The 15,095-nt window shown below is 64.7% G+C and overlaps 5 protein-coding genes across 5 annotated transcripts; 2 read left to right on the forward strand and 3 right to left on the reverse strand.

Annotated features, from left to right (window-relative positions):
* Positions 1-239: 239 nt before the first annotated feature.
* PFL1_05554 (uncharacterized protein) lies at positions 240-2,112 on the reverse strand (the record flags this gene model as incomplete). Its single annotated transcript, XM_007883090.1, has 4 exons — positions 240-477; positions 582-680; positions 785-1,001; positions 1,107-2,112. The coding sequence occupies 4 exons, from the start codon at positions 2,110-2,112 to the stop codon at positions 240-242; spliced, it is 1,560 nt and encodes a 519-aa protein (XP_007881281.1).
* A 1,806-nt stretch (positions 2,113-3,918) lies between these two features.
* On the forward strand, positions 3,919-5,454 carry PFL1_05555 (uncharacterized protein; the record flags this gene model as incomplete). The annotated part of the gene is made up of 4 exons (XM_007883091.1): positions 3,919-4,443; positions 4,541-4,656; positions 4,745-4,866; positions 4,955-5,454. 4 exons carry the CDS (start codon positions 3,919-3,921, stop codon positions 5,452-5,454), a joined length of 1,263 nt encoding a protein of 420 aa, XP_007881282.1.
* Positions 5,455-5,586: 132 nt separating this feature from the next.
* On the reverse strand, positions 5,587-6,652 carry PFL1_05556 (uncharacterized protein; the record flags this gene model as incomplete). The annotated part of the gene is made up of 5 exons (XM_007883092.1): positions 5,587-5,715; positions 5,805-5,919; positions 6,015-6,158; positions 6,257-6,528; positions 6,629-6,652. The coding sequence occupies 5 exons, from the start codon at positions 6,650-6,652 to the stop codon at positions 5,587-5,589; spliced, it is 684 nt and encodes a 227-aa protein (XP_007881283.1).
* A 558-nt stretch (positions 6,653-7,210) lies between these two features.
* PFL1_05557 (uncharacterized protein) lies at positions 7,211-11,058 on the reverse strand (the record flags this gene model as incomplete). Its single annotated transcript, XM_007883093.1, has 2 exons — positions 7,211-10,679; positions 10,844-11,058. The coding sequence occupies 2 exons, from the start codon at positions 11,056-11,058 to the stop codon at positions 7,211-7,213; spliced, it is 3,684 nt and encodes a 1,227-aa protein (XP_007881284.1).
* Positions 11,059-13,258: 2,200 nt separating this feature from the next.
* PFL1_05558 (uncharacterized protein) lies at positions 13,259-14,932 on the forward strand (the record flags this gene model as incomplete). The annotated part of the gene is made up of 2 exons (XM_007883094.1): positions 13,259-14,477; positions 14,589-14,932. 2 exons carry the CDS (start codon positions 13,259-13,261, stop codon positions 14,930-14,932), a joined length of 1,563 nt encoding a protein of 520 aa, XP_007881285.1.
* Positions 14,933-15,095: the final 163 nt, after the last annotated feature.

Genomic DNA, 15,095 nt, shown 5'->3' on the forward strand with positions numbered 1-15,095 from the left:
CACACCAGACCGCCGCGGCCAATCGCTCCCGCAACCGGCGCTCCGGGCGACCTCCATGACCTTGGCACATGCCAGATGGAAGCAGGCCGGCGACCACGCATCTCTTCCAGTCGGAACCATGGCATGTCACAGAAGCGCTCCCTATAGATAGGCGGTCAGTACAGCAGAGAGACGAAGCAGGACGGGAACAGGGCAAGGGAATCAGAGGAGACCAGATCGAGCAAGGCAACTCTGCGGATCTATAGCGCGTTGTCGACGCAGGTGAAGGGCGCCTTGACGCTGCCGGTGTCGTAGTTGGTGATGATGGCCTGGATCGAGGAGTAGAGACCCGGCCCGAAGATGAAGAGACCGACGATGATGAGGAAACCCTGGAAGGCCGTCTCGAGCTTCCTCGTCCAGCGTTGCCCGGTCCAGAGGTGGCCGCGGTGCAGCTCGACGTAGGCCACCGCCCAGAAGATGTAGCCAATGTACGAGTCGCTGCGGAGATGAGAGTACGGGGGGAGATGGACCAGAGCAGGGCATCGGAGGAGTCAGCGTCGGGTTCAGAGCAGGGATAGGGCCCTGCCGCGGCAAAGACTCACAAGAGCGCCGACATCAGCGAGAGCAGCGTCGAGAAGAAGGGGATCGCCTCGCCAATGACCCAGCCAAGGACCCAGGTGAAGGTGACACAGCCAACCCATCTATAGCCGGGTCAAGAGGGGGAGGTAGGACGGTCGCATCGACGCGGGGGGATCAGTGCCGATTCGGCTGGCGAAGGTAGAAGCGACGAGAGCGGTGCACTCACCCGATCCATCCGACGGTGGTGTTGTTGTTGTAGTGCTTGGTGCCGAGGAAGAGCCTGGCATGGAGGTACTTGGCCACCACCGAGGCGTAGATGACGCCGATGATGATGGTCGTCGGCAGGACAAAGGCGAAGGCAATCTTCTTGAAGATCGGCTTGAGCGTGCCGACGGCGGGCGCAGTCGTGTACTGGCCCGTGTAGTAGTAAGCGACGATACCGACTGCAGGTGATGCGGCGAAGAAGGAGGGCAGCGACGAAGGGAGAAAGGAGGTGAGCACGCTTTGCCTCGGGCGGCAGCAGCTTGGCCGTGCGGCCGGCCACTTACCCAGGGTGAAGACGATGAACTCCATGGCAGTGACGGCGTAGAGGGCCTTGTCAAAGTCCTTTGGCTCCTTCATCTCGGCGATAAAGGTCGGGTAGCAGATGTGGCCGATCCAGGTAAAGACGATGTTGAGGAAGGCGTTGAAGCCGTCGACGAACGTGGTGCCCTCGGGCGCGAACGCCGTGATACGGACGGGCGCGGTGACGTCGGCCACGGCCGGGTTGCGGCCCTGGATGCCGGTGAAGATGAGCACCAGGAAGATGCTGATGGCCATCGAGATGGCCGAGACGATGCCCATCATGGCCACCTGCTCGAGCTTGCGGGGCAAGGTGAGGAGGAGGCAGACGACCATGATGATGATGGAGAAGGCCAAGGTGCAGGTGCCGTGCTCGGAGAGGGTGTTGAGGATCTGGGAGCCGGTCAGGGTGTGCAGGCCCTGGATGAAGACGTTGTTGAGGATGAGCGAGAGGGCGGTGATCTCGTAGGCGATGCGGCTCTTGCCAAAGATCTGGTAGCCAATGTCGCAGATGTTGAGCGCCTGCGGGTACTTGAGGCAGTACTTGTGCAAGGTGAGGCCCGTGTAGAGCGCGCAGACGCCGACGCCGAGCGTGGCCATGATGCCGCCGGCCATGCCGAGGATGGAAAAGGCCCAGGGGAACGAGAGGATGGCGAGGCAGACGTACTCGCCAAACAAGAGGGCGGCCGCCTTCTGCCACGAGAGGGTGCGGTAGTTGATCTCGCCGCTGGTCTGGACGTCTTGGACGGCGGCGGCGAGCGACGAAGAGTCGTCCGAGACGCGCTTGACGTGGGCGTGGGCGGCGCCGAGAGCCTCGACGTCGTCCTTGTCCTTGACCGGCTTGGCCTCCTCGAGGCCGCCCTTTTCGAGGTCATCGGAGCGCGACGAGTGGCTCGCCGCCGTGTCTAGCCGCTGCTGGTCGTCATCGCCCAGGTGGGCCGACGTCTCCATGGTCGGGTTGACGTGATGGAGGTCGGGATTCGAAGACGGCATGGTGATGCGAGCGTGCCGGGCGAGAAAGTCGAGACCTGTATCGATGGTCAATGGACAACGGTGAGGTACGGTATTCGTCGTCGTCGTCGTCGTCTTCGTGGTCGTGTACGATCAACAGAGAGAAGATCGTCGTCGTGGAAGGAGATGGGGGTCGCTGCTGCTCTGCGGCTAGCCGGTCGACTTGCTGGCCGGATTTTGTTCTGTCAGTCAGGACAGGGCACGAGCACAGGCTAGGGTCCTTCTTTGCGTGGCGTTCAGGGGAGGTGACTGGCGTACTGCTGTTGGCGGTAGGGCGTGCAGAGGATCGATCCATAGGCACGCAAGCTGTCCTTGCCTGTTTGTGCGCATACGGACAGTGTCCAAAGTTTGTAGCGAGACGGAGAAGTCGACAGGGAGCAGCGGCGTCTTGCCTGTCAGACGAGCAAAGAGCGGACGGAGAAAACTCTTGCTCAGGACTTGCCATGCGACGTAGGCAGGGCAGCGGGGGATGGTGTTGGGCAGCAAGCCTGAGAGGCGGTGTGTGGCCCCGTCGCTCGAGTGCACATGGCCAGAGGCGGGGGAGACGGCGAGGACAGCTCGAGGGGAGCACTCCTAGGCTGGACAACCGCGGGTGCAAGCGAGACGTGATTAGCGCACGACCAGGAGGCGGCGGCGACGACCACAGATAGACGGCCGGCCCAGCGGGCCTCTGCTCTTTCACCCGCTCTGGGCGGTAGCGCGCTCTTGGCAGGTGTGGCAAAAACGGCGACGACCTTCCGAGAGGCCATCCATGTATGCCGTCGAGCCCTGGCCACGCCGGGTCAGGAACCGACCGGGCCTGCAACCCACGCGATATCATCGAGGTGGGGGCCGATACCGGTCTCGCACCCACGATGGCCTGTGGGCTGGCTTGCAAGCACGATGATTGAGTTGGTGATCACGCCACGACGCAGAGGCAATGGCGACACGATGATAGGTAGGTGTTCAACAGGGTAGGGCCAGGCAGGCCGGCGTCTGTGGCCGGCGAACACGACGAGCGTTGGTGCATGCCGCATGGGCCGACAGCAGCGCAATGACAGGATGGCGGCTCTCAACGGGAGCCAGACGGTGGCGTAGAACCCGCGCAGCAGGCCCATCATGGCAGGCCTGGCAAGGAGGGGGGACCCTACGCGCAGCTCTCGAGCAAAGCGGCATGAGGCCAGAGGCAGCCGACCGTCGGAGCGAGGGTGCGACAGAGGATCCGGCGTCGCCGGCTCTTCTAGGCGGTTCACAGTCCGACGTGTCGCAGGACCGCCGCTTGCGGAGCAGGCCGTACCTTTGCCAGCAAATGGAGCCGGGAGTTGATGAGCACCGACCTCGACTGGCGGATGGCGATTGTCGGAAGAGAGCGTGAAGAAGGGCACACGCGCCCAGGGCGAAGAGGCAGGTTGAGGCCAAGGCGGACGAGCCAGGCCCCAGGAGCCGGCCTGCGGTGCGAAAACTGCCGAAGATGGCGCGGACGGCGGCTCGGAGGTCGGCGGCCCTGCCTCCTGGTTCCACAGGCGGCGGCACCGCCGCGGGCGGGCGGGGGCGGTGCGGCGTCGGCCAACTCTCGACCAGATCCCGCACCTGGTCGCGCCAGATCGAAGTAGTGTCCCGATTCACAAGCCTGACGCCGATCTGCCGATTCCTCGTCGTAGGCCGGATCTTCTCGGGAGCCGGCCAACGGGAAGGCCCTCGGGCATGCTCCACTTTCTTCCTTCTCAAGGATGCGCCAGCTTGCTTGCCACATCGTCCCGTTCCTGCTCCACGACCGGACACCCGGACGACCATCACATCACACCTACCATGCCGGCAGCGATCAGGCTCGTCCGACAGGCCATCGCTGGGCCCAGCCGCCTGCCGATCGGCTCTGCCGTCCCTACGCCTGCGCGACGCTGCCTTTGGACCTCGCAAGGGACCGCCGACGCTGCCCCTCCGACGGCCTCCCCGTCCTCATCCTCGTCCCCGCCTCCTCCCGGCTCTACCCCGAGACCACGTACGATCTTCTCCGGCATTCAGCCGACGGGCATCCCGCACCTCGGCAACTACCTCGGAGCGCTGCGCAACTGGGTCGACCTGCAGAATGGCGCCTCGCCGGACGATACGCTCCTCTTCTCCATCGTCGGCATGCACGCCCTCACCATGCCGCAGGATCCCAAGCGCCTCTTTCGCGAGCGCCGCGAGATGATGGCCACCCTCCTCGCCATCGGCCTCGACCCGCACCGCTGCACCATCTTCCACCAGGACCAGGTCAAACAGCATGCCGAGCTCGCCTGGTACCTCATGTGCCAGACACCCTTTGGCAAGCTCGGCAGGATGACGACGTGGAAGGTGGGTTCGAGGAGCCAGGGTCGAGCTGAGAACAGGGTCCATCACTCATACTCTGCGCTTGTGCCGCCATCTCGCTCCGGCTTGGACCGTCTCGCAGTCGAAGCTGGCGACGGCGCGGAACAGCGCAGACGAGTCGTCCATCGACGAGACGCAGCTCGCACTTGGCCTCTTTGCGTACCCCGTGCTCCAGGCCGCCGACATCCTGCTCTACCGGTAAGTGCTGCAGCAAAGAGTCTTACAGATCCTGCCCTGCTCCGAAGCTCTGAGCTTCATCTCTCCCCCCCCCGTGCGCCTCGACCAGTTCGACGCATGTGCCTGTCGGAGAGGACCAGGTGCAGCACCTCGAGCTCTCTCGCGACGTCGCCGACCTCTTCAACCGGACCTACAGGAAGCGCTTCTTCCCGCTCCCTCAGCACATCATCAGTACGTGCCGTCTTGCCTGGGGGCGTCCTCTTGGCTGTCCACGCCGATGACCTGACCCTCGTCGATCCCGCCTGCTGCACCTCTTCAGCTCCGACCAAGCGGATCCTCTCGCTGCGAGACCCGACTTCAAAGATGTCCAAGTCGGCGCCAGACGTCAACTCCCGCATCCTCCTGACCGACACACCGGCGCAGATCTCGTCCAAGATCCGCAAAGCCGTCACCGATGCGGAGCGGACCATCTCGTACGACCCAACCAACCGGCCCGGCGTGTCGAACCTGCTCTCGATCCTGTCCGGCCTCTCGTCGGATCCAGGATCGACGCCAGCCAAGGTGGCCGAAGAGCTCAACGGCGCCCTGGCGCGCCAGGCCGAGCAGGGCGGCAAGGAGCTGCCGAGCGGCAAGTACCTCAAGGACGCCGTCGCCGACGTGTGCGTAGAGGCGCTCCGTCCCATCCAGCACGAGCTCGAGAGGGTCAAGATGGACCAGGCCTACCTCGCCGAGATGGAGGAAAAGGGCAGGGCAAAGGCCGAGGAGGCGGCGGAGGCCAACATGCAGGCCGTCCGGCGGATGATGGGCGTCGCTGCTTGAGGGCCGCTGGGCCGGTGTGGATGCGGCAGGGCAGGAGCTGGAGTGCGTGGAGTGTACAAATACAGGGAGGGCGCAGCATAGGATGCCGTGCGATGGTGGATGATCCGCCCACGACTGTAGCTGGGCGTGGCGCTATGCCGAGGAAGCGGCAGCGGGGTTCGACGCGGACGCCTCTGCGGCCGGAGCGTCGGCCGACGAAGGCTGTTCTTGCTGTTGTTGCGTCGTGGTGTTGTCGAACTTGCTCCCAACCGCTTTGGCCGCCTGTTCGACATGGATGCGGTCGACAAGGGATCAGCTCGACTCGCTCGTCTGCCAAACCCAGGGGACAGGTATGAGCCTGAGCAACTCACCGCGAGCAGCTCCTTGAGCTCCTTTTCCGCCTCTTCAAGCTTGATCTTCTTCTCCTTGCTCTCGCGGATCACGGCCGACTTTTGAGACTGGAGCGACTGTTTCTCCGCCTCCAGTCTGGATTCGAGACGAGAAGAGAGCCGTGAAAGAGTCAGCTAGTCGTCCCTGCGATAAACGCCAGATGTGAGGAACGAGAGGAGAACGATGCGCACCTCTTCCTCTCCGTCAGCTCAAACTTCAACCGACTGAGCATGAAGAGATGCGGGTCGTTGCGGATCTCGTCCGTCTTGAGGTCTTCGGGGGCGATTTGCAGGAACTCTTCCTCGGAATGCAGGTCGACGTCCTGGTAGATCGACCTGTCAGTCCGTCGAGCCGTACCACAAGGGAGCGCACGGAGGAGTCAGTCCTCAGCCCACCCGCCCTCCTGCCCGCCGAGCGCCAGACGCCAACGTACTGGAACATCCTGCAGGCCCAGACTTCGATCTTGAGCATCGTCTTTTCGTACTCGTAGTTCTGCAGCTTGAGGCGTTCCACGTCGACCTTGGACCTGGCATCGTTGACCTTGGCCTTGCGCTCGTTGAGCGTCGTGTAGATGGATCGGTTCGTCGACTTGAGCTGCGCCAGCAGCGGGGTGGCCGTTTCGAGGATCGAGAGCCGGTCCGTTGCGCTCGGCGGGGCGCTCAGCGATGAGAGCGCCAGCAGCGCCGACAGCGTCGCATCCAGTGTCTAGCAGTTCGGATGAGCGGGAAGACGGAGGGCGGCGGTCTCAGACGGATGAGCGAGAGGATGGGAGGGCGGGCGACGCACGCTGCCAAAGACGACGTACCTGCTCGTCGGCTGCTTCCGTCATGCTGGCCCTGCCTTCGTAGCGTGGCGCAAAGAGGCGGAGTGAGTGCGATCCTGTGCGTGACGGCGTAAAGTGGCAAAGGGAGGTACGAGTCGGTGCAAAGCAGCCAGAGACGGAGAGAGAGGAGAGAGAGGAGAGAACGATGCAGAAGATGGTCGAGGTTGAGACGCAGCAGGGCAGCGACCAGGCCAGCTCCACTTTTCTCTCGCCGGGCCGGCCCACTCCCGAGTTCCACGCCGCGCCTCGGCCACGCCCGCTCGCCCACCTCGTTCCGGAGTCGGGCCGACGCGCTCCTCTCTTCTGTCCCGGGCCCAGCCTGCCAGACCCGTCAGCATGGGATCACGTTCTATCTCTTTCACTTCCGGCTCTAGGGTTACAGCGGTGCGTCCAGCGGTGTGCGGGCTTTGGTGGGGAAACGAGCGGGGATCGGGTGTGAGCGGTGTGCGGAGTCTGGTCTAGGATGCGGCCGACCGCAGGAGGGTGGCAGGCTTGCTTGGACGGGGTCCTCGAACCTGGTCATGGCGGCGGCCTTGGAGGATCGACCGTCGAGCGGCCTCGCCTTCAGAGGTTGGCCTTGGACTCCGAGGCGGGCGCGATCTGGGCGATGGCGGCCTGGGCCAGCTTGGCCACCTGCTCGGCCTCGTCCTCGGGTTCCTTGAACAGCTCCTCGAGGCTGCGGACGGGCACGGCGGCCTTGGAAGAGTGCAGCGACGCCTTGAACGCGATCGGGTCGGCCACTTCGACGGCCGGCACCGCGGACGCAACAACGGCCTGTTGCTGCTGCTGCTGCTTGTCGTCAGCGGCTTCCTTGTAGGGGAACTGGGCGGCGAGCGCATCAATCATGTCCATCATCGACTTGAGGCTCTCCTTGGGCAGGTCGGGCACCTGCGAGAGCGCCTGCTGGGCAAAGTCCTTGACCGTCTCGACGGCGGGCTGCTGCGCCTTGAGCGCCTCGAGCGCCTCCTTGGGCACGGGGATGCGCTGCGCCTCGATGGCGCCCTGGAGCGCCTCGGCCGCCTCGACGCTGAAGCGCGTCGCCTTGGCCGACGAGGCGAGGTGGACCGACAGCTTGGCGCGCGTCGGGCTCGACGGGTGGATGCGCGTCATGAAGAGGTCGACGACGTCGGACTTGCGCAGCTTGCCAATCGCCTCGACGTCGGTCCAGCGCGAGAGGAAGTCGTACTTGCCCGAAAAGACGTTGGACCAGTAGGTGTGCGACTCCTCGTTGAGGTTGAGCCACTTCTGCAGCTTCTTGTGGATGACGCTCGACTGGTGCGCGGCAAACTCGTCATCGGTCATGCGCTCGAGCAGCGGCTTGAGCTGCTGGTCGAGGAACGAGTCGACGCGCGACTCGAGGTAAGGGGCGTCGCGCTCCGACTGGACAATGATGCGGAAACCCATCGATCCGACCGAGCGGCGGCCTCCGCTGAAGACGAGGTAGCCCAGCTGCTCCTTGGTGCGCAGCTGGTCAAACGCCGGCTCGTGGGCGATCTGCGACAGCAGCGACAGCTTGGCGCGCAGCGCCACGTCCGAAGGGTCGCCGACCTCGCAGTAATACTCGAGCGCCGAGTTGATGTTGGCGTCGTTGGTGACGGGCAGCGTCCACACGTGGTTGCTGCCGGGCGGCAGCAGCAGCGAGCGCTGCGACACCAGCTCGGCCGGGTTGATCGGGCGGCTCTGGAGCGTGGCGAGCGACTCGTCGGCCACGCGCTGCACCTCGTCGCGCTGCAGGTTGCCGTGGGCCAGCACCTCGACGTGCATCCGCTGCAGCAGCTCCGGCAGGAAGGCCTGCACCTCTTCGGCCGTCAGGCGCTCGAGCTCGGCCAGCTTCTCGCGCGGCGTCCACATCTTGTCCTGCAGCAGGTAGGTGAGGTAGAAGTGGGCGTGGCGGTAGGGCTCCTCCATGCTGAAGTTTTCCCAGCCCCGGCGGACGCGGTCCTTGATGATGTCAAAGCGGCGGGCGTCGACCTTGAAGTTGATGAGCTCCTTGAGGATGTTCTGCAGCAGCACGTTGAGCTTGTCGTTGTAGCCGCTAACCGACAGCACGATGCTGTTGTCCTGCGAGTCGAGCGAGTAGGCGAGGCCGGCCAGGCTGGCGTCGTACGAGTACTCTGTCAGCTCGTCGTTGACCAGGTCCATGACCATGCGCGTCTTGGTGGCCGCCAGCGGCGTCGCGTTGATGGCCGGGTTGCGCATGGTGAAGAAGAGGTTGGCCTTGGGCATGCCAAACTGGTCGTCGACCTTGTGCCACACGCGCATCGCCGGCGTCTCGGAGACGAGCGTGGGGCGCGGCGCCGGCTTGCGGCCGCGCTCGGCGGCCAGCTGGCCCTTGAGCTCGAAGTTGGTCGGCACAAACGAGTTGGGCCGCGGCAGCGCCAGGTCCTCGTAGTCGGACGGCGCGAGGTCGAGCAGGCGCTCCGGCAGCGGGCGCACCGTGTACTCGGTGCCGTACCACTTCTCGCGGCCCTCCCACTCGGCGGTGCCGTCCGGCAGCGTCTTGGCGGCCACCATGACGCGGCAGTTGCGCGGGCTGAGCATGTCGAGCGTCTGCTGGATCTGGGGCAGGTCAAACTCGCGGCTGAGGTAGGCGCCCGACAGGATCCACTCGCGCGGGTAGGGCATCTGCATCTCGGTGGCGATGGCCGAGGCGTAGTCGGCCGGGTCCGACTTTTCGCGGAAGCGGAACATGAGCTCGCTCAGCTGCGACACCTCGCGGTGGGTCCACTCCTCGAGCTTCGACGAGCGCAGCAGGTGGATGTACTTGAAGACGCTCTCGAGCACCTCTTCGTGGTGGGCCAACCCGTCCTTGGTGAGGTCGATGTTGATCTTGAAGAACTGGAAGCCATTGGCGCCGTCCGAGCCGCCGGCGCTGATGCGGTTGCACCAGCCCTTGCGCTTGAGGTGCGACAGGATCGAGCCCTCGCCCTCGTGGCCGATAAAGTGCGACAGGAAGTGGCTCGGCTTGGTGCGGTAGAGCGGGCCCTGGTCCGGGATGGGGAAGGCGATCCGCATCGAGCGCATGTCGCGCACCGTCTTGTAGAACACCTGCTTCTGCAGCTGCTCGGGCTTGAGCGGCGACGAGGGAAACTCGGGGGGATTGCGGCCGGTGTTGCGGACGCCCGAAAACTTGTCAATCACCCACGTCGTCAGCTGGTCGAGCGGCTCGCGGCCCAGCACGACGAGCTTCATGACGTTGGCGCTGTAGTAGCGGTCGTGGAACTTGAGCAGCTCGTCGCGCACGTCGACGCCCTTGCCCTTGGGGTTCTCCCACAGCGTCTGGTAGTTGCCTGTGCCAAAGTGGGAGTAGGGGTGGCTGGCGTCGCTGAGGCTCTTTTCGAGCTGGAACGAGCGCCACGCGTCGCTCTGGAGGTTCTTCTTGTGCTCCGAGTCGACGGCCTTGATCTCGCGCTCCGAGCAGCTCGGGTCGAAGAGGGGCTCAAGGAAGAACTGGGCGAAGCGGTCGAGGGCGCCCTCAAAGTGCTCCGGCCCGACGTCGAAGAAGTAGTTGGTGTTGTCCATGCCCGTGTAGGCGTTGGAGCCGCCCGAGTGGTTGGAGAGGAACTCGCTGTACTCGTTCTCGCGCGGGTACTTTTTGGTGCCCATGAAGAGGAGGTGCTCGCAAAAGTGGGCCAGCCCTTGGAGCTCCTCGGGATCCGAGAGGTGGCCGACCCGGATGTCCATGGCGGCGCTCGACTTGTCGGTCTTTTCGTCGTGGATGACGAGCGCCTCGAGGCCGTTGGCCAGGCGGACCAGCCGGTACTTCATGTCATCGCGCGACGGCACCTCGAGGTCGCGGGTGAAGACGGCGTAGGGAGCGGGCGTCTTGACGTCGCCGATCGAATCGCGCACCTCGTAGCCGGGCGGCAGCGAGTCAAACGAGAAGCCGGCCGAGCCGACGGTGCTCGAGGACGCGGCCGCCGCCGTGGCGAGCTGGCGGGAGCTGCCGGGCGCCTTGGATGCCAGCGGCGACGAGGGAGACGAGGACGAGGAGGCCATGTTGAAGGAAAGCTGGCTGGACGACGACGAGAGCCTGTGGGCGAGAAGAGCGGCAAGCACGGCGATCAGCACGGCCGTCAGACGCTGGAGGGTGCGCGCCATTCGAGGTGGAGCGAGGTAGAGGGTGTCTCGAGGCGTGCCGAAGGGGACGGGAGGCGAGGCGGAGCGGGGCGAAGCGGGGCGGGGCGGGCAACTCACAGCGGCTGCGGCGAGGCTGCAGTAGTCGCGGACGAAGGGCGTGAAGAGGATGCCGAGCTGAAGCTGGAGCTGGAGCTGGAGCTGCTGGGCCGAGTGTGGCGCAAAAGGGCCGGGCTGGTACTTGTGGCAGTGGCCGCCGCTGCAAAGGGCAGGGATCGAGCTGGAGAGGCACTCCGGACAGCTGAGCGTGCAATGGCTTTCCTGAGGGCCAGCATACACGGGAGAGGGGGGCCGCTCTAGCAGAGGGGCGGCTTGGCAGTCGTGACTTGGCGGAGGGATGGGCAGGACAGTCGGAGTCGGGGGGCGTCTATCGCAATGCGAGGCGTCGCGGTGGGGATCGGTGGAATGCCTTGTGAAGCTTTGACGACTTCCGCCGTTCCGCAAGAGGTCGGTCGAGGTCTTTGTCGAGTCGAAAGGACGGGCAATCGAGGAGTCTTTGCCGTCTGCCCGGCTGGAGAGCTGCCGACGATAGATACGAGGGGGTATGGACGGGATGGGCGCTGTTCGATCAGAGCGAGCCAGCGAAACGGTGATGCGGGGAGCGAGGCTGGTGGTGGTGGTGGGGTGGTGGTGGATGAGTTGGAGCGACGTGGCGAGGCGCTGGGGTAAGCGACCGGCAGGGCAGGCCTGGCAGGCCGTTCCCACACGCGGGTGGCGGACAAAGGGTCAAGGCCAGGCCTGCCCTGCCCTGCCCTGCTCCACCCGGCCTGGCGCTGCTGTCCGTTTCCCGTTCGAAAAAATCAAGAGGAAAAGCGGGCAGGCGTGGCCCCGCCGGTCCCTTTGTCCGCCGGGCAGGCCAAGCCTGGCCTGGCCCATCACGCCAGCTTGCTTGTATGCTGCCTGGCAGGCCTCTTGCCGCTGGGCCCGCCGTCTCGACGGCATGGTCCCGTCCATGTTATATTTGGCTGGATCACACCTCGTCGAGAGTCGGTGCCGTCGGACGGAGCCGGTGCTCCCATCGTCGCGACCAACGCCGACGGGCTTGGGCTGGTGTCGGACGAGCCGGAGCGGACAGCAGACTGGGCTCTCTCGCACGTCCCCCAGCTGCCTGGTTGGCCTCCGGTCCGTGCCCCATTCTCACTATTGTCCCCGGCCTCGCTCCCCTGCTTGACCTTTGCTTCCGACTGCCATCACCACCTCCCCCTCTCCGTCGCCTTTTCTGGTCGCGATCACCGCGCTTGCGCTGGCCATCATGTCCTTCGCCACGCCGGTGCAGATTTCTGAACCGCTTCACAGCGCGCTGCTCGACCTTGCCTCGGGCTGTATCCGCTTCGAGGCCGTCGGCTGCCCCCCGCGCTTTGCCAACAACTTCGTCCACGCCCTCATCTGCCTCGACTGCGGCGTGTATCCGCCAGAGTCGCTCGCCCGCCTCGAGGTGCCCCTCGAGAGCCACATCGTCCCCAACCACCAGCCCGCTTTCAAGGTCCACCCCATCACTGTCGCCCTACTCCTCCACGCCTTGGACCACTTTGACCTCGGCGAGCTTGCAAAATACATCGAAGTTGCTCCCGACAGCTTCCGTGTCAGTGAGGATTACGGAGATGACGGCGGGACTGACGGCGATCCGGCCCCTTCTCAACCTCCAGTAGGCGATTCAACGCAACCCGCTCCGAAGAAGAAGGTCAAGGCTCGACGCTACCGTCCCCTCGACTCAAGCTTTTCCGCCGATGATGGAGCCGACTTCGTGTGCCTTCGCGTGCGCAGGCCCACTAAGCCGCCTGCGGCGCCGAAACAAGGCAGCGTCGTAAGCGGCTTCCTCCAGCATCGCTCTTCGCTCAACGAACTGCTTGCCTACATCCAGTCGAAGATCTACAGCGCCCAGGAGACAAGCACCATAGCTGCCCTGCTCGTCTCGGTCGCCCTAGGATCCACTCCCATGGCTGAAGAGTCTGCGCGGCGAAAGGAGCTATGGGAGGAGCGCACCGCTCCCTGCCTCGCCGTGAGCATACAAAGAGGCGATGCCCTCCGACATATCCTCCGCGTCGCTTCTGGTACAAGCCCTGCCGTTCTGACCATCGCCACCGCCCTCCTTATTTCCCCGCCATCCCATCCGAGCAACGCACAGGCCGACGGTGGTCACCCGTTCGCCCTGGACGAGCTGCGCGTCTACATCCGCATCGACGAGATCATCCGCAGCAACCCGCACTGGCGTACCGCCGTGAGGGACGACGTGGCCAGAACGCACAAGTGGAAGCAGGAATCACTCGACGAGCACGGCTTCACGCCGAGCATGGCAAAGTATCTCGTCGACAAGCTGCGCTGGCTGGCTACCGATCCGTATGGCCCCGACGTCGACCCGACCGCCGTCCCCGGCGTCTATTCACGCCGCAGCCTGCTCGATGCCGACGCTGCCTCCGAGCTCAAGCAGGCGATTGAAGCCTTGCGGACAGCCTCGTCTCGAAGCAAAGGCCGCACATGCCAAAGACCGGCTGGTTCGACGATGAGGACAAGGCGCCTGCACTCATTGACCCGTCGATGTATGCGCTGGCTCCGTACACCAGGGTCGGGCCGCAAACTGCGCGCCGCGGCCGTCCACTGATGATGGGCCGGGCGCAGACATTCCTCGACGAGCTGCGCCGTCCCTCGAGAGCGGGCTGGGATCCAGCCGCTAGGGGCTTCAAGGCGCCGTATGCGGTCAACGCCAAGCACGAGCACAAACCCACCGAGCACAGCGGCCGAGAGCTGGCCCAGTGGATCCCGACCGAGGTCCGCTCGGATCCCCGGGGAAGCACGGCCACCTTTCTCTCGTACATCAACAACCTGTCTCCATTCGAACCTGCCGGTCGCCGCCTCTACGCCCACATCGGCAAGGCTTTTGCAGCGATGCTCCCCATGTTCGAAGTCGTGCTGGCTTCCTACCCTGCCAAGGCTGACCCAGCCTTCTACAGCGGCGCCGCAGTCACCAGCGTCTCAGACACGTCTGGACAACAGGCCTCAGCCCGTCGTGGACCCTTGTTCCCTTCGAGTAGGCCCACTCCTGCGAGGGCGCCGCGAGAGCCTTTTTCGAGCCATCTCACATCGGCGGGGTTTCCAGTCGGTGCGTTTGTGCCGCCGGCCTTGCCGACCGTCAATCTGCACGGGCAGTCCCTCCAGGTCGTCGTTCGGCTGTCAAAACAGCAACTCACTCCTGATGTTCCGTCGAGGAAGGGCGGGGGCTGGCACTACTCGGGCACGCCGGCAGAGAACATCTGCGCCACGGGCATCTACTACCTCGACTGCGAAAATATCGAGCCGCCTTCGACCAAGTTCATCACGGCGGTGGGCCGCGAGGCGCTCTCCGGCGGCAGCGTTCAACACCTGGACGATGGCCAGCAGGAGTACGTTTTTGGCCTCTCCGCCGAGCGTCTGAAACGCCGCCGCGTCCATAGCCAGGCTCTGGGCTCGACGAGGCCGATGGCGGGATCCTGCTTCGTGTACCCGAACCACCTGCAGGCCAAGACGGCCAACCTGAACCTCGTCGACCGCACCCGGCCTGGCCACGTCACAATGCTCGAGATTTTCCTCGTCGATCCGGACCACTTCACGCTGCCGAGCTGGAAGGTGCTGCCGCAACAGGTTGACTGGCTCCGCGACGCCACGCTCCAGCTGTGTTCGCGCGACCCAGCCTGCCGTCTGAGCAGGCTTCCCTTGGAGAGTGAGTACTTGTTTCCTGCATCGGGATGTCTGTGCACGCCTGCTGAGAACCTGCCGAGCGATGTGATGCTGACTCGGGTGTGGCATGCCCCTGCGGCCCTCCGCTTGGCAGTCCTTGAACGAATCTTCGACGAATTCGAGCGGAGCACGGCCCGCGACAGAACCTTGCCAGAGGGCTGCTCGTTGCGCTTGACCGACCCGCAAACTGCCGAGGTGCGCAGGCAGGAACACCTAGGCAGTCTGCTGGCCGTTCATTCCCTCGAGATGGTCACGGACGATGAGTGGGAGGACGAGTACGGAGAAGCCAGCGACTACGACGACAACGACGATGGCAGTCACCCGTCACCATTCCTTCCGGACGGAAGCTACAGCCAGGCCTTTATTGACTTCGCTCACAGCCATGGCATCGCTCCTTGGGAGATCCATGAGCACGACTGGCTCTTCGATTCCTACTGAGGTGGCCATTGCGCTCCACGCCGCGAGAGCGTCCAGTCGCGGGCGAAACAGCCAGGAGCAAGTCCCAACGACGGAGGAGCGGGCCGACGGGCGGGGGGGGGGGGGGGGGGGGGGAGAGTACGTACGAAACGGGACGACGTCGGCCGAGGCACGACGAGGGGTA

The sequence above is a fragment of the Pseudozyma flocculosa genome (genome assembly GCF_000417875.1).
Source record: "Pseudozyma flocculosa PF-1 unplaced genomic scaffold scaffold00020, whole genome shotgun sequence".
Taxonomy (NCBI): Eukaryota; Fungi; Basidiomycota; class Ustilaginomycetes; order Ustilaginales; family Ustilaginaceae; genus Pseudozyma; species Pseudozyma flocculosa.